This window comes from Heptranchias perlo, chromosome 11, assembly GCF_035084215.1.
Source record: "Heptranchias perlo isolate sHepPer1 chromosome 11, sHepPer1.hap1, whole genome shotgun sequence".
Taxonomy (NCBI): Eukaryota; Metazoa; Chordata; class Chondrichthyes; order Hexanchiformes; family Hexanchidae; genus Heptranchias; species Heptranchias perlo.
Genome location: NC_090335.1, coordinates 68,650,009 through 68,668,752, shown reverse-complemented (window position 1 = coordinate 68,668,752; position 18,744 = coordinate 68,650,009). Strand labels below are relative to the sequence as shown.

The following is an 18,744-nucleotide window of genomic DNA, read 5'->3' as shown; positions in this document are numbered from 1 at the left end:
CAGTCCTTCAAGGTGGGTGAAATGAGTGAAACAGTTCGGTTTGCTATAATGGGTTTTGCTACGCCACTAAAGTGATCTTACCCACTGAGCCTTGTATGAGCGAACCAACTAACTTTAACCACAATGGGACAAGGTTTCTTCCTTGCACTAACTATGGTGAAATTATGAGCACATTTATAAAGAACACGTTTACAACTTCATACCAAGGAAATCTCCCATTTTTTCCTCTCGTTTAGAAAATATCTAGTAAAGAACAAAGAAAGGAAGTATTGCATTTATATAGCGCCTTTCACGACCTCAGGACGTCCCAAAGCACTTTACAGCCAATGAAGTACTTTTGAAGTGTAGTCACTGTTGTAATGTAGGAAACGCAGCAGTCAATTTGCGCACAGCAAGATCCCACAAACAGCAATGAGATAATGATCAGATAATCTGTTTTTAGAGGGATAAATATTGGCCGGGCCACTGAGGAGAACTCCACTGCTCGTCTTCGAATAGTGCCGTGGGATCTTTTGCATCCACCTGGGTGGGCAGGCGGGGCCTCAGTGTGTAGAGAGCGCCTTCAATCGCCTGCATCATGTTTAGACACTGAATGAAGTTTCGTGGAGGAGGAGGAACTGAAAACACAACGGTTAATGCACATCAATTCCCTTTAGCATTACACTTTGTCAAGACAGTTCCAAGGATTTATTATTGACTTAAATCACAGACTGTGACTGGAGCTAGGAAAATACCAAGAGGCATGAGCCCCCACCCCAAAACTCCAAGCCCCGCAGCCCGAGGGATCCCCCAGTCTGACATTGAAATGGACTGATCCCCACTTCCCACCTAATCCCTTGCGTCCATCAGATTCCAGGTACCAATGCGAACAAGTGCCCAATGAGCCCCACCCATCCCCACCCCTCCCAATTGACCTTCATGCAGCCTGATCTTCCTGACAAGGAGCAACCCTGACCATGCCAACTAGTAACTTTGCCCCCGAGTGTGAAAAGCTGCAGTGCTGTAGAGGATCCTCAGTGTATCTCTAATGTGTATCTCTAATATGTCACCTACAGAACAGCATATAATCTATTACTCTGTTTCCTACCATGAGCCAAGAACAACAACAATTTGCATTTATATAGCGCCTTTGACATAGGAAAACATCCCAAGGTGCTTCACAGGAGCGTTATCAAACAAAAATTGACACCAAGGTAAAGAAAGAGACATTAGGGCAGGTGATTGGTCACTGAGGTAGGTTTTAAGGAGGTTCTTAAAGGAGGAGAGAAAGGTAGAGAGGCACGGAGGTTTAGGGAGGGAATTCCAGAGTTTAAGGCCTAGACGCTGAAGGCGTGAAGGGAGTGGGGGATGTGCAAGAGACCAGAGTTGGAGTAACACAGGAGCATTGTAGGGCTGGAGGAGGTTACGGAGATAGGGAGGGGTGAGACCTTGGAGGGATTTGAACAGCGTGTAAACTCTTAGGGAACTTAGTAATAACATACCAAAGAAAAAAGAACAGTTTATTTGTTCTTTCTACTTATTTTGCTAATTAACCCTGAAGTTTTCCGATTAGGAACTTTCTGTTTAATTTTCGACCCGAGACAACAGGCATTTCCTCGCAGCTGATCGCACCCGATTTTTTTAGAAATGCCCAGTTATTCTTATGACAAAGTGTTGTTACTTGAGGAAGAGAGATCTAGAAGAGCTGTGGGTTAATCTCATTATGATGATTTTGTGGTTAATGATGCCTTTCACTGCTGTTTGTATCATTGCATCATGTGTTTTGCTTTTAATCCCTCCCCCAACGCTCCTGGAGGGTTCATGCTTGGGGACAGTTTCACTCATTCTCCAGTTCCTCGCCCAAATATTTATGTACAAGCCATGATGGTGTGTCAGTAGGCAATTCAACCAAGGAGAAGATCACAGCTAAACTCTATTTTGCACCTCAACCAACACCCACACTCGTGTGCTTTCCAGTAAAGGTCATTGCGATCACAATCAGGACCAGTTGGGAGTGCTATAATTGGCCTCAGTGCCCCCGTCCGATTTTTGTCCTAGTCCTGGGGCACTGAGGCCAATTATAGCACTCCCAACTGCTACCCCGGTTGAGATCAGCCAGCTCACCACAGACTGGGATCGACTCGGGAAACTTCCTGCTCTTGTCAGTGTGCTCTCCAGCTGAGCCTACCTGCACTTGGAAACAAATGAAAAAACACATTTTTGTGAAAACAGTGCCCCTTTAACTTTGAAGATGGCAGACACATCTGTTTAATTAGAGATATGCGAGTGCTAAAAGAAATATAGCAAAATGTACATCGAACCAAGAAGTAATCATATTTTTTTGCCTGACAGCTTTGCGTAGGAGGTATATATTTTTATGGCAATTATAATGTGTTCCCAATGAGAATTCATGTCTCAGATGCAACAATAACAGAGGTTTACATTTACGTAGCACCTTGAACTTAGTGAAACGTCCAAGCGTTTCACAAGAGGAAAGGGGGATTGGGTGTTGGGAAGGAACTGAGAGAGGAATTAGGGGACGCGGCGAAAGGCATATTTGAAGATGTAGGTTTTGAGGCTATTTGAAGATTCGAAGCAAAGTGGAAGGGTTTTGGGAGAGAATTCTGGAATGCATGGGTATATTAGCTGAAGGTTTTGCTGTCTACAGTGGAGTGGAGGGAGTGGGGATACGAATTGTACCAGGGGGTCAAGGGGAAAACTCTCCAGTGGCTGGAGTCATACCTAGCACAAAGGAAGATGGTAGTGGTTGTTGGTGGCCAATCATCTCAGCCCCAGTACATTGCTGTAGGAGTTCCTCAGGGCAGTGTCCTAGGCCCAACCATCTTCAGCTGCTTCATCAATGACCTTCCCTCCATCATATGGTCAGAAATGGGGATATTCGCTGATGACTGCACAGTGTTCAGTTCCATTCGCAACCCCTCAAATAATGAAGCAGTCCGAGCCCGCATGCAGCAAGACCTGGACAACATCCAGGCTTGGGCTCATAAGTTGCAAGTAACATTCGCGCCAGATAAGTGCCAGGCAATGACCATGTCCAACAAGAAAGAGTCTAACCACCTCCCCTTGACATTCAACGGCATTACCATCGCCGAATCCCCCACCATCAACATCCTGGGGGTCACCATTGACCAGAAACTTAACTGGACCAGCCATATAAATATTGTGGCTACGAGAGCAGGTCAGAGGCTGGGTATTCTGCGGCGAGTAACTCACCTCCTGACTCCCCAAAGCCTTTCCACCATCTACAAGGCACAAGTCAGGAGTGTGATGGAATACTCTCCACTTGCTTGGATGAGTGCAGCTCCAACAACACTCAAGAAGCTCGACACCATCCAAGATAAAGCAGCCCGCTTGATTGGCACCCCATCCACCACCCTAAACATTCACTCTCTTCACCACCGGCGCACAGTGGCTGCAGTGTGTACCATCCACAGGATGCACTGCAGCAACTCGCCAAGGCTTCTTCGACAGCACCTCCCAAAACCGCGACCTCTACCACCTAGAAGGACAAGAGCAGCAGGCACATGGGAACAACGCCACCTGCACATTCCCCTCCAAGTCACACACCATCCCGACTTGGAAATATATCGCCGTTCCTTCATTGTCGCTGGGTCAAAATCCTAGAGCTTCCTTCCTAACAGCACTGTGGGAGAACCGTCACCACACGGACTGCAGCGGTTCAAGAAGGCGGCTCACCACCACCTTCTCAAGGGCAATTAGGGATGGGCAATAAATGCTGGCCTCACCAGCGACGCCCACATCCCATGAACGAATAAAAAAAAACTCAGAAGAGCTGGGACAGAAGGCGGGAAGATGATGCAGAGGTAAAAGGGAGAGAGCCCATGGAGAGGTTGGTAGATAAGGAGAAGAATTTTAAAGTCAATGCAGTGGGATGTGGAGAGCCCATGGAGTTGGCGGTGACAAAGGTGAAATATGAGTAGGACTTAGTGTGGGATACGATGCAGGCACCAGTGTAAAGAAAGAAGAAAGAAAGACTTGCATTTATACTCCTTGTATACATGGTGCCTCTTGAGAGATAAACCATAAGTCTTTCACAACCTCGGGGCATCCCAAAGCGCTTTACAGCCAATGAAGTACTTTTGAAGTGAAGTGACAGTTTTGATGTAGGAAACGCGGCAGCCAATTTGTACACAGCAAGATCCCACAAACAGCCATGTGGTAATGACCAGATAATCTGTTTTAGTGATGTTGGTTGAGGGATGAATATTGGCCAGGACTCTGCTTTTCTTCGAAATAATGCCATGGGATCTTTTTCGTCCACCTGAGGGGGCAAACGGGGCCTTAGTTTAACATCTCATCCAAAAGATGGCACCTCCGATGGTGCAGCATTCCCTCAGTACTGCACTGAGGTGCTATCGTGAATGAGTTGGAGTTTGAGTATAGTGGAGCTTGAGAGGTCAACTAAGTGAATGTTGGAGGAATCAGGTCTGGAGATAACAAAGGCATGGATGAGGGTTTCAGCCACAGAGGAGGTGAGATAGGGACAGAGGTGGGCAATATTGCCAAAATGGAAATAAGCAGTTTGGTGATGGACTGGTGAGAAGGTTTGAAACTCAGCCAGCTGGGCACCGAGGTCGTGCCACAGTTGAGTTTAGCCTGACCGAGCAGTCATGGAGGGAGATGGAATCAGGAGCTGATGTGTGGATGTTTTGGTGAAAAAAAGCAGGATGGCTTTGGTCCTGCCAATGTTTAGCTGGAGAATATTCTGGTTTATGCATGACTTGTTGTTAAACAGGCAACCAGTGCCATGGCAACAGTTGTGGAGTCAAGGGTATTGGCAGAGGTAAACTGACCCTATGCTTATGGTTTATCTCTCAAGAGGCACCATGTATACAAGGAGTAGGATGGACCAAGGTGAAACTTTCAGGCATGTCACCCCTGTGCTCGCTGACCTACATTGGCTCCCAGTCCGGCAACACCTTGATTTAAAAATTCTCATCCTTGCTTTCAAATCCCTCCATGGCCCTCGCCCCTCACGATTTATGTAACCTCCTTCAGCCCAAAACCCTCTGTGATCTCTGCACTCTTCCAATCCTGGCCTCTTGCACATCCCCAATTCTAATCGCTCCACCATTGGCTCTCAGCTGCCAAGGCCCTAAGCTCTAGAATTCCCTCCGTAAACCTCTCCGCCTCTCTACCTCTCTCTCCTCCTTTAAGAAGCTCCTTGAAACCTACCTCTTTGACCAGACTTTTGGTCACCTGTCCTGATATCTCCTTACATGGCTCGGTGTCAAATTTTGTTTGATAATCAGCTCCTCTGAAGCGCCTTGGGACGTTTTACTACGTTAAAGGCGCTATATAAATGCAAGTTGTTGTTGTAGTAGTAGGAGAAATATTTCACGAAATGCGCTGGCTTTGTAGGAATGGAGCCACGAGAGGTAGCGCCATAGAGGAGATGTGGTGAAGGAGGATGGAGTGGTCAACTGCATCAAAGAGGGCAGACAGGTCGAGGAGAATGGGGAGGGATAACGTGCCATGTTCACAGTCACATGGGACATCGTTGTATGAAGAGGTGAAATAACCAGAAAGAAATTCACAGTGGAATCCGATTTACAAAATATGAATTGTTCCTTTAAAGAGGCCCTGGTTCCTTCTGGCTACCCCTCCCCAACAGCAGCCAGAAGGCCCACGGCTGCAGACCTCTCAGCTGCACCCCTGATTCCACCTCCGATTCTCAGCACAAGAGCCTGGCAGAGGGCAGGCCTGCGCCACAGGTGCAACTAGGCCATGCTAAAAATTCAGGGGCATGGCAGGCTAGACAGGCAGAGCACACATCCAATGCACTCTGCCTGTCCTGTGCCTGGGTGGGCTGCGGCATATCGGGGTCTATGTGAAATGAAAGTGAGGCGAGGGCAGGATCAGGCTTTGCCGTGGTGCCGGCAACCCTCCTCCCCGCCCCCCCCCACCACCCCCCCCGTCCCCACCAGCACCGTTGAAGAGTCTATCGACACTCACTGTCTAGGTTCACACATGTAGAATGGCTAGTGGGGTGAGAAGTTGAGCGTCTGCCTGTGCCTGCGGAGTCGTACACCAACAGGACTCAATACGTTCCATACATGTTTAGTAGAAAAGGGGAGAAAACTGGAGGGAAAGAGAGTGGTCCTTGATTCTCAATTTCCAAACCTGTGTTATGTGGGGTTCAGCAGCCTGGAAGAATAACCCATCATAACTAGATTAATGTAAGTAGAATAAGACAATCTCATAACTCATGGGGCATGCCGAGCTGGCACAGGGCATCTTAAAGAAGATTCTAGATGCCTGCGAAGCAGTAGGTCCTCAGGGACATAGGTATTGGTTATAAATAGCCAATAAAAAATTGGATTGTGCAAATAACCCCACCTAAAGGAGTCTGCTGCTAAATATGTTGTATTCCAAAGCTAATTCATGTAAAACATGATAATTCAATGGATACTATTTCTGAGCTAGGAATTTCTAGACTGTAACTTGGCCTTCATTTGGACAAGTACCATAACAACAGTTTCTTTGAATCCCATGCTGCTTAATTCCCCTGAAGCCCTGTTTACACAGCCTGACAAACAGAAAGTAGGAAAACTGAGAGTAGAAACACCGTAACCAGAGAGGATCTGCAGAAAGGGAAGCCAGTGCATAAAGAGCTCAGTAGAGAGCCTGTAGCAGCCAAGCATGGACAGGAAGCCCCCAACAAGGTTGCAACGTTAAACTGGCGGGCGTAAAAAAATCCCACGGCATTGTTTTGAAGAAGCGCAGGGGAGCTGTCCCCAGTGCCCTCGCCAATATTTATTCCTCAACTAAAACCCCCCCCAAAAAAACAGATGATCTGGTCATTCACTTCATTGCTGTTCGTGGGACCTTGTTGCGTGAAAATTATTTGCCGTGTTTCCTACATTACAACAGTGACTACACGTCAAACGTACGTCATTGACCGTAAAGTGATTTGGGACATCCTGGGGTTGTGAAAGGCGCTATATAAATGCAAGTCTTTATTTTTTCTTAATGGGATCCAAATTGCAACTGGGTGTTATAAACATCAAAGTAATTATAGGGTTTTCCTAGCTGAAGAAACGAAGTCCTTGAGGCCAAAGAGTCCACCTAATTTTGTGACCATTCCTTCCACCTCCAAGAATGGTCTCCTGAACTTGGATAAATTCGTCAATTCCACATTACTAATGACATAATCTGACGACCTCTACACCACTCTTTCAGTTACTTCTGCGTAAATTTATGGTTATGATGAGCCTATATGTTTCAGTCTAAGTTCACGGCCTTGAAATAAAGGGATCTGGGGATCCTAGTGCAAGAAAATCAAAAAGTTGGTATGCAGGTGCAGCAGGTGATCAAGAAGGCCAACGGAATGTTGGCTTTTATTGCTAGGGGGATAGAATATAAAAACAGGGAGGTATTGCTGCAGTTATATAAGGTATTGGTGAGACCGCACCTGGAATACTGCATACAGTTTTGGTGTCCATACTTAAGAAAAGACATACTTGCTCTCGAGGCAGTACAAAGAAGGTTCACTCGGTTAATCCCGGGGATGAGGGGGCGGACATATGAGGAGAGGTTGAGTAGATTGGGACTCTACTCATTGGAGTTCAGAAGAATGAGAGGAGATCTTATTGAAACATATAAGATTGTGAAGGGGCTTGATCGGGTGGATGCGGTAAGGATGTTCCCAAGGATGGGTGAAACTAGAACTAGGGGGCATAATCTTAGAATAAGGGGCTGCTCTTTCAAAACTGAGATGAGGAGAAACTTCTTCACTCAGAGGGTAGTAGGTCTGTGGAATTTGCTGCCCCAGGAAGCTGTGGAAGCTACATCATTAAATAAATTTAAAACAGAAATAGACAGTTTCCTAGAAGTAAAGGGAATTAGGGGTTACGGGGAGCGGGCAGGAAATTGGACATGAATGTAGATTTGAGGTTAGGATCAGATCAGCCATGATCTTATTGAATGGCGGAGCAGGCTCGAGGGGCCGATTGGCCTACTCCTGCTCCTATTTCTTATGTTCTTATGTTCTTATAAAAGTTGCCAAAAAAGCACCACATGAACAAAATAGATAAAAATTTAAAGTTTATTATTGAATTTGCAATTCATAGATTCAATATTAAAAAATAGTTCTAATATTTGCATTACCAGAAGAGCAGGATAGTTCTCCGGGTGGCCTGGACAACATTAATCCCTCAACCAACATCTAAAACAGATGATCTGGTCATTATCTCATTGTTGTTTGTGGGACCATGCAGAGTGCATATTAGTTGCCACGTTTCCTACATTACAACAGTGATTACACTTCAAAAAGTACTTCATTGGCTGTGAAGAGCTTTGGGACGTCCTGAGGTTGTGAAAGGTGCAATATAAGTCTTTCTATTCTTTTCTTTTTATATGATGATGTGGATATTTTTAGATGCCTTTTGGACCAATTCACGCGATGGTCTCATTTCCAGGTTGCTACAACCGCTTCCAGGACTTTAAAGCAACTGCGTCCAACGATGACTGTCTCCTCCAAATATTCTTCATCTTGAGGATTCTGGTAGAGCACGAGGTCCCAGAGAGGCGACGATAGATGAGCCGCAGGAAGCCGATTAGAAGAACCACCAGCAGTATCGCACCCACCGATATGAGAATCACCATCATCAGGTTTGGCTCTGGTATGAAAATACAGAAAACATGTTACACCACACATATGGATGCCCTGTCCTCGACTCATAACATTTTACAGTAGAGAAGGAGGCCGTTCAGCCCATCACTCCCATGCTGGCTCTCTGAAACCTAACCTCTCACTTTGTACATTTGGTGATGATCTTAAATTTATGCCCTCTAGTGTTACTGAGTCACTAACTACTGGAAATAGTTTTTCCACTCGGAACCCCTAATAATTTTGAATATCTCTGTCCGATCTCCTCTTAACCTCCTTTGTTCTCGTAAAAAGAGCCCACTTCCTTTATTGTCGCCTCATACCTAAAACCTCTCATCCCTGTATCATCTTGTATTCTCTCCACAGCCTTCACATCCTCCCTGAAGTAGAATGCCCAAACTAGACTCTATATTCGAACTGCAGCCCAACCGATAATTTGCATAGGATTAGCATTACATCTCATTTTGTGCTCAATCGCACCTATTATAAAACTTAGGATCACGGCTTCAAAACCTTGTCCTCGCATTTTTGAAGATTTGTATATCTTAACTCTAAAGCCTCTTTTCCCTCCACCCCTTTTAAAATTTTACCACTTAGTGTATACTTATTCCCTTATTCTTTCTCCCAAAATGTATCATCTCAAATCGATTTGCTTCACAGTTAACCACATTCCCTATTTTTTTGTGTCATCTGCAAACTTTAATAGTGTGCCCCCTGTACTTGAGCCCAGATCATTTATATATATTCAGAAGAGCAGTGGTCCTGACACAAACCCCTGGAGAACACCAATGTTTAAATCCCTTCAGTTCGAAAAATATCCATTAACCAATAGTTTGTTTTCTATCCTTTAACCAACATCCACTCCATGCTTCCACACTCCCTTTAAAACGACATGCCTTCATTTCATCAACGAGCCTCTTATCTGACACTGTATCAAGTGCCTTTTGAAAATCCATACACATGGCATCCATTGCATTTTCTTTATCAATACATTACTTTATATACTCAAAAACATTCTACTAAATTTATCTTTTACCAATTCCAGGCTGGCTGTCCTCAATTAACCCATGTTTTTCTAGGTGAGTATTAATTTTATACCATATTATGTTCTCTGGAAGCTTACTCACATCTACAAGGCACAAGTCAGGAGTGTGATGGAATACTCTCCACATGCCAGGATGAGTGCAGCTCCAACAACACTCAAGAAGCTCAACACCATCCAGGACAAAGCAGCCCACTTGATTGGCACCTCATCCACCGCCCTAAACATTCACTCCCTTCACCACCGGCGCACCATGGCTGCAGTGTGTACCATCTACAGGATGCACTGCAGCAACTCGCCAAGGCTTCTTCAACAGCACCTCCCAAACCCGCGACCTCTACCACCTAGGAGGACAAGGGCAGCAGGCACATGGGAACAACAACACCTACATGTTCCCCTCCAAGTCACACAACATCCCGACTTAGAAATATATCGCCGTTCCTTCATCGTCGCTGGGTCAAAATCCTGGAACTCCCTTCCTAACAGCAATGTAGGAGAACCTTCACCAAACGGACTGCAGCGGTTCAAGAAGGCGGCTCACCATCACCTTCTCAAGGGCAATTAGGGATGGGCAATAGATGCTGGCCTTGCCAGCGACACGCACATCCCATGAACGAATAAAAATAAAGCATTAGACTGACTGGCCCATAGATACCCAGTTTATCTCTTTCTTCCTCGAAGCTTTGACAGACTGAATAAATGATGGACTGACTCAATGACTAACAGATAAGGAAACCGCAGTGACTGGCTGATTGGACAGTTCCATACCCAGTCATGAGACATCTTTTATACACAAAATATACAAAAGAACCATCCAATTAGTCCCACTCCCCTGCTCTTTCCCCATAGCCCCTGAAAATTTTTCCCTTTCAAGTATTTATCCAATTCCCTTTTGAAAATTACTATTGAATCTGCTCCCACCATCCTTTCAGGCAGTGCATTCCAGATTGTAATAACTCGCTACGTAAAAAAAGGTTTCCTCATCTCCCCTCTGGTTCTTTTGCTAATTACCTTAAACCTACTCCTCTGGTTACTGACCCTTCTGGCAGTGGAAACAGTTTCACCTTACTTACTCTATCAAAACTTTTCATGATTTTGAACACTCCTATCAAATCTCCCCTTAACCTTATCTGCTCTAAGGAGAACAACCCCAGCTTCTCCAGTCTCTCCACACAACTGAAGTCCCTCATCCCTGGTACCATTCTAGTAAATCTTCTCTGCAGCCTCTCTAAGGCCTTGACATCCTTTCCTAAAGTGTGGTCTTCACCTGATATCCACCCATGAGCACTTTCCAGTGGTGATAAGCAGCAGGAACCACGGATGACGTTTCCCTTCCCATGCCAATAACTCTGATGCCAAATGCATCACCCCAAAAGCTGCATACATGAGGTTAGCTACCTCAGCAAATACCGAGATTTGTACTGCCCTGTGGTTTAATACTACACTGGGTGGTACTTTTATGGTCCTGCGATCTAATTATTCAATGTAATAAATCAGCCGCCACCATTAGTACAGACCAGACCCCTTACTTTTCTCTTTAGCCTTGCTTTTCAGGACGGTGATTGGCCCAATCTCAATGTAGTTTTCCTGGAAAGACTGTGAATTTGCCGTAGAGCGTTTTCCCACCTGCTTGAATGAAAGAATATTATGTGACCAGCTCAAGATAAAACAAGAGACTGCCATTTTAGATTGATAACTTATGTAATTTACATTTTATTTTGTGGATTGTTTGCCTTTTTTAAGATAAAAGCTCCCTCTATTATTCACTCCGCGCCCTGCTCTACCTGGGCCATGTGGCCCAGAAGGTGAGAGGTGGACCTGTTTGTAGAAATGTTGTTCGTCTTCTCCTTCTTCTTGCTGCTGTATCTGTCACTCAGAACCACCAACTAAGAGGCAAAGAAGTGCAAACCCAAGCCAACTCCCTTTGATTTCCTTTGGCCACGCCAAAATGGTGCTTATAGTTGCTCCTGAATTTAGTGGCGCATGTGCAAAGTAAATGACTTAAAAACACACAGCAAGCAATTTTCATCTCCCTTCCGTTCCATTGGTAGTGGGAAATAAATCAAAGAAAAAAAAAAGCATGTCCAATATTTTTCTGTTTACAAATCCGGTGAAAATGACACACAAGTCAGAATGATGATTCCCCCTTCAACAAACAAACGAATGCCTCAGTGTGTAAATCGCCACCTAGGGCGGCCGCTGCAGCGTCCTCCAGACCAAACAGGTCCCAGCATGATCTCGGCCCTGAGTTAATCTCAGTGGTGAGAGTGAAGCAATTTGCCTCAGCATCTCGACACTAGGGAGGAGAGAACGAACATTAGCCAGGGAGCTTGTGGATTCTGGATGAGGAAAGTACCAAGCTCAAGTCTGATGCTCCCACAGTCAGATGGACTTATTCGGCTCTGTGCGATAGTGTAAAAAAGGTGATAGTGAATTGGCAGCCCTGATTTACATCTCTCCTGATTTTTACTTCCATTGAAGTCAATTTTTTATATATATATATAAAGTCAAAATCTAGCCCACTGTGTAGACTCACACATGACCATTTGGGTGAGGGAGCTGTCAACAACCATGGAATCGGACCCCAGCACCAGTCACTGTCTGTGGGAGAGGAGGAGAATAGGAATAAAGAATATAGAATGAATGAGAATTGAACAGATTTTGATGACTGGACATAAATTAATTTTCATCTATAAAGGTGCGAACTAATCTGTTTGTTGCGTGCAGGGACATTATAAATAACTGGATGATGTTTTTTTCTGGTTAGAGGTTGTAGCAAAATTGGAACTGTTTAAGCTGTGAACCTGTTTAAAGTTTTGTCAGAAATACTGAGCAGAGGAAATCATCATGAACACATTTGTGATATCACTACCCCTACACCGAAACCAGAGCAATTCTCCCCCTCGCCTCCTATTGACCAATCATGTGCATTTCACTCACATCTCTGGTGCAGGCGCAATGGTCTTCAGCACAAATCTGCAATTCACACCTCAAGAAGGTGGAGTTCTTGGTGACGGACGCCTTGACAGACAGCAACACTGACGAGGAATTTCCATTGAAAAAAATAGAGACGTCTTTTAATACAGGACACCTAGAAGGGAAAAATAAGACAGACCAAATACTTACTAGTTTGAAGCTTTAAGCATCCTTTTCTTTATAAAATGTTCTCCCCTCCTCATCTGAAGGACCTGACACTCTCTAGGGTCCAATGGGCACTGGGATCCTTGGGACTCTTGCACAAATGACCACCTGTGTACCTGGTCAGTGGGTGTCAGCCGGCTGTTCAACCATGACAGGCATCACAGCCAAGCTTAATCTTTATGTGGAGATGCCGGTGATGGACTGGGGTGGACAAATGTAAGGAATCTTACAACACCAGGTTATAGTCCAACAAATTTATTTTAAAATCACAAGCTTTCGGAAATTATCCCCTTCACCTGACGAAGGGGATAATCTCCGAAAGCTTGTGATTTTAAAATAAATTTGTTGGACTATAACCTGGTGTTGTAAGATTCCTTAAGCTTAATCTTGTTCTTAAAGGTGTCAGCCTTGGTTCAGTGGGTAGCATTCTCGCCTCTGTGGCAAAGGTCGTGGGTTCAAGCCCCATTCCCAAGGCTTAAGCACATGATCCAGGCTGATACTTCAGTGCTGTACTGAGGGAATGCTGCACTGTCAGAGCTACCGTCTTTTGGATGAGCCATTAAACTGAGGCCCCTTCTGCCTTTTCAGGTGGATGTAAAAGATGGCATTATTTGAAGAACAGAAGAGTTCAGCTGGTGTCCTGGCCAATATTTATCCCTCAACCAATATCAGCAAAAGAAAAGATTATCTGGTCATTGTCACATTGCTGTTTGTGGGAGCTTGCTGTGCACTAATTGGCTGCCTTGTTTTCCTCCATCACAACAGTGACTACACTCCAAAAGTATCTCATTGACTGTAAAGCACTTTGGGACGTTCTGAGGTCATGAAAGATGCTATATAAATGCAAATGCAAGACCTTTCATTTCTCACCCAATGACCAGACATACTTTCCAGTATAGGGCGTTCCTAATACATGTCACAGGTCACGTGACGTGCCATGTTGGAGTACAAGTGTGTTGGAGTACAGCTTGTTGATTGAGCGAAGGTACGTGTGAGTAGACAAATTGATATTGAATTGGTGAATTTCTGTGCCTTTGTAGGCTGTAGTAATGGAGGGGACAACGATAAAGATATTTGCAGGGGATCCTGGGGAGTGTGTCACCATTTTCAGGGGGTCTCGGAGAGTATGCCAACATTTGCAGGGGGTCTCGGATAGTGTGTCAACATTTGTATGAGGGAGTGGAGCAATACAGTATTTGGAAGTTTTAAAGCAATTGACCTTAGTGTGCTTTTATAACACAACAGTAATATGGTGCAAAGTAATTTTACTTGACACCAACACTCGAGGGGTTCTCACTGCACCTGGTTCTACATTCACACTACAACTTTAGTGTCGAAAGGAGGAATAACTGCTTTGCACCAGTGCTACTGTTGTGTAAATTTACCCTAAAAGGAATTTGATGGGGACGGGGTCTCGCCTGGGACATCCTGATGGGGGCTGAAAGGGTTTGACGGGGATCTAAAAATAAGAATCTGAAAACCAGTTATAAAGTAATAGGGATCTGGAATATTTCAGTGTTTGTTGAGTCTGGGCATCTCTAGCTACTTAATTGAGGGGTCTGGAGAGTTTGATATGAATCCAGGGTCTAGTAGAGGGGTTTAATGCGGGTGTGGAGTGGGTATTTGATTAGGGGTTGGGGCTGTGTCTGAGGCGGTTGACGTGGGGTATTTGATTGGGGTTAGGGTTGTTTTTGCAGGGGGGGTGTTTAATGCAGGGTTGATTGGTTTGAGATGTGTTCACTGAGGGTCTGGTCTGGCAGTGCTGAGCGCTTGTAACTCGGTATCCCACAGCCATACCCTTTATATCACTTCGCTGCAGAAAGGAGGACGGATCCTGGTGCCAAGGGGGAAGCATGTGGAACAACATGGCGAGCTTTCAATAAACGGAGAAAGGATCAGAGAGAGAGGGAGAGAGAATCGGGGGAGTGGGAGCCCAGCCTAAGAACCTTTTGTCGGAGTCAATGGAGATATTCGCTGGGACCGAGACATTTTTAAATATACATAACAAATACAAGTTATAAAGTAGAGATATAATGATCCATCTGCCGGTGATAACTGCTCAAAATAACTTAGCCTTTTCTTTTGCATGGCCATCACACGTTGCTATCCACCTCGCATTTAACGCATGTCATCCAACATGGCCGCCAGGCGTCATCGAGTGACGTCATTAGGAGAACCCTATTGGAACATTTATCACATTAGAAACCTATTTAAATTCAAGATGCTATTGTCACCCTACACTAAAGGTCCTTCAACTAGGTGTCTCAATAATAAAATTAAAAAATAATAATAATAAAAAAAACAAAATTGGGTGACGTACTAGAGGGCTGTAGGTACATTTGGAATTGTATCCCAACATGTCAGAATAGGGGAGAAATGAAATGGGGAGGGGAAAGGAATTAAAATACCAACAGTGTGCATCCATTGTGATTCTTAGCAGTCCTTAGTTAAGCTGAAGGCCATGCGTAAGAGCAGTAAGGCAGTAAACCACAAGTAATTCACTCTCCAACTCGAGCCTCTTTCCTTACCCGTCCTCGATGAGTTTGTTCCCTTCAGGTTCTTGTGGCGATAACACAGCGTTGCAGTTCTTTACGAAGAGTTTGGGGTTTCGGCCCAGCCCTGACTGGACGCTTACAGTCACATTCAGACTTTCATTTTCGTGAAAGGCAAAGGACCCCGGATGACGCATCATGGTCACGTTCAAAATTGGGTTTTTCCCGAAAGCAGAGGATTGCTCATTATTCAACCGTACGTAGCCAACCAGGAAGGATCCTTTGATTCCGTCTGTGCTGTCAATTACTCTGTAACTGCAAGATATTGAGTGTGTGCCAATGATGTACAATAAGTGTAAAAGAAAGAACTTGCATTGATATAGGGCCTTTCACAACCTCGCAACCTCGCAAAACGCTTTACAGCCAATGAAGTACTTTTCAAAGTGCAGCCACTGTTGTAATGTAGGAAACGCGGCAGCCAATTTGTGCTCAGCAAGATCCCACAAACAGCAATAAGAAATATGACCAGATAATCTGTTTTATTGATGTTGGTTGAGGGATAAATATTGGCCAGGACACCGAGGAGAACTCCCCTGCTCTTCTTCAAAATAGTGGCATGGGATCTTTTACCTCCACCTGAATGGGCAGACGGGGCCTCTGTTTAACGTCTCATCTGGAAAGATGGCAGCTACGAACGGTACAGCACTCTCTCAGTACTGCACTGGAGTGAGAGCCTAGATTCTGTGCTTAAGTTTCTGGAGCGGGACTCGAGCCCACAACCTTCTGACTCAGAGGCGTGAGTACTATGAACCAAGCCACAGCTGACATCCATGTAGCAAATATAAACAACTGCACATCAAGTAAAGCAGCAACATGCATGGATCAGTCACCATTTTGTCCTGCTAATATTAGATCTCCCATGATGATGCCCTCTGAAAGTCAGATAATGCATTGTTTTTAATGACTGGAGCATTATACCATGTAGCGCACCGTGTGTTATTCTGCTGCTAAGATACGGCGGTGTTTAAAGAATCCGTCCTTTTAAGACCACTAAGTTTCATTGCTGTAACCACCCTGAGATCAATTACAGGTCAACTGTAGTTGTTGAGAAATGTTTGTAGATGGTTAGATGCTTGTAAATTTACAGCTCCTGGTTACTTTGTAAACTTCCCTCATAGATAGTACTTAACTGGTAATTCACCCCGATATGAAATGTCTGCCTTTCTTTATTTCATATTTTGAAGTGTGACCTTTGAAGTGTGATGGGTACTTTCAAAAGTTTAATATGTGCCAGCAGATCTCCCATAATGTTGCTCACGTTAAGTCATAGAATATACTTCTTTATAAGAACAGGAGCGTTATACCATGTACCACACAATGTATTGTCCTGCTGGTAAGTTGGACCTATGTATAATTGGTGTGTCCCTTTAAGGTCACAAAGTACAATTGTTGTAAATAGGCATTGGCTGAGGTTCAATCCTCTTGGGAAGATCTTGAGATTAAAGGGTATTTCCTGTTGCTGAGAAAGATTCTCTGTAAGTTAAGAAATGCTTGTAAATCTCCAGCTCAGCCCCTTCAGAAAAAACGAGCAAGAAATAACTGGCTTTACTCTCCTTTTTGTATACTTTTCTTATAAGTACAACACAAGTATTTGCATGTGTGACAAAGTGTGATGGACACATCTCAAAATATTTAGTTTGCATGTTTTATGATGGATCTCCCATGGCATTGTCCATTGGTAGGTCAGAGGACAGGGTGTGGGATAAGGTGTGGAAGAAGACAGGATGGGGTTGTTGTATTTTGCATTGGCCTGAAGCTTAATGTGGCAGGCCTGAACAAATCATATAGTTCATGGTAGGGTGGTAGATTGGGGGGATGGGGGGGAGGGAGATAAGGGAAAGAACCAAGTAGGAGATGGGGGCTTGAGGCATGTGTAGAATCAGCAGGCCAGGGAGGCTGGGGATGGGGTTAGGGCCAGGAGGGGAGCAAGTCTTGGGGTCTGAGGTCGGGTCTTGTACTGAGAGTGGGAGTGGCCAGCTGAGAGTGGGAGGAGGATACGGGGCTGAGGTTGGGGTATAGGCCGGACGTGGGAGCAGTAAATCGGGGGAAGAGGAGAAGGTCACAGGGGGTTGAGGCCAGAGGGTTTGGACCGGGAGTGGGAGGAGGCCACGGGAGTTGAAACTGTCGCTGGGAGCGGAACTCAGAATGGTAACAGATTTTCAGCCACATTCGGAGCAAGAGAGTGCAGCTTGAGGCCAAAGTGCGGAGCCAGGAAGGGAAGCTGAAGGGAAATGTTCCCGAGGGCTTAGAGAGCAGGGTGGGAATTTTAGGAAGCATTAGTTGAGCAACGAGTCAAAGAGTGGGGAGGCTGAGATAACAGGAGCTGTTGTGATTTTCCCCCCAACAACCTGGGGAGAGACGAGGAGCTCTCCGTGTAGAGAAGACCAAGCACATACTTGCAACCTCTTTTCCAATGAACTGATGATTACTTATTTTATTTATTTTTACTTTTAATATTGCTTCAGGGACTGTACTTACATCATCAGTTGTTTGGGGGAAACAGAGAATTGACAGACTGTGATGTTAGGTCCCTCCAAAACCAGGTGTAAAATGTTTGGGGTTTTCCATTCTAGCCACAGATCCGTTACATCATTGGTGATATTCTGCAACATGGGGAAGTGAAGAAACAAAAAGTGACATTTTATTCATTTTTTTATTATCCCTATTAACTCATAAATGTATCTTTTTGCAGCAGATGTTTTCTGTGGCTGCTTTAGACTCCAGTGCTTTTGAGATTCGTTGACAATTAAAGGAGCAGGAAAATCTAGTGGGAGTACTGCATAGAAATAAAGAACTTGGATTTATATAGTGTGTTTCAGGATCTCAGGATGTCCCAAAGGTTTTGCTGCCAATTAGGTAGTCACTGTTGTAGTGCAGGAAATGCAGCAGGCGATTTGTGCACAGCAAGGTCCCACAAACAGCAATGTGATAATGAATCAGGGTCATCTATTTGTTTAGTGTAGGTTGAGGGATGAATATCGGCCAAGACACCAGGGATAACTGCTCGTCTTCGAAATAGTGCCATGGGATCTTTTATGTCCACCTGAGAGGGCAGATGGGGGCCTCGTTTTTTTTTTATTCGTTCATGGGATGTGGGCGTCGCTGGCGAGGCCGGCATTTATTGCCCATCCCTAATTGCCCTTGAGAAGGTGGTGGTCTCATCTGAAAGACGGCGCCTCCGACAGTGCAGCACTCCCTCAGTATGGCACTGAAGTGTCAGCCTGGATTTTGTGCTCAAGTGGGACTTAAACCCACAGCCTTCTGATTCAGAAGTGAGAGTGCTACCACTGAGCTACAGCTGACACCACAGATAACATAAGAGATAATTTTGCAATATTCCTGGTGGAGAGCCGAACTCGCAGGGAGCTGAAGTTGGA

At 44.9% G+C, this 18,744-nt stretch overlaps 1 protein-coding gene across 1 annotated transcript in view; it reads right to left on the bottom strand.

Moving 5' to 3' along the window:
* Nucleotides 1-8,052: 8,052 nt before the first annotated feature.
* Nucleotides 8,053-18,744, bottom strand: part of LOC137326856 (uncharacterized) — a 29,354-nt gene continuing 18,662 nt past the window's right edge. Inside the window, exons 9-13 of the mRNA XM_067992236.1 lie at nt 17,846-17,970; nt 15,344-15,622; nt 12,615-12,765; nt 11,204-11,303; nt 8,053-8,642 (exon numbers count right to left, since the gene is read on the bottom strand). Coding sequence (XP_067848337.1) covers nt 8,446-8,642; nt 11,204-11,303; nt 12,615-12,765; nt 15,344-15,622; nt 17,846-17,970 — 852 coding nt within the window. The 3' untranslated portion in view covers nt 8,053-8,445. The remainder of the gene's footprint in view (nt 8,643-11,203; nt 11,304-12,614; nt 12,766-15,343; nt 15,623-17,845; nt 17,971-18,744) is intronic.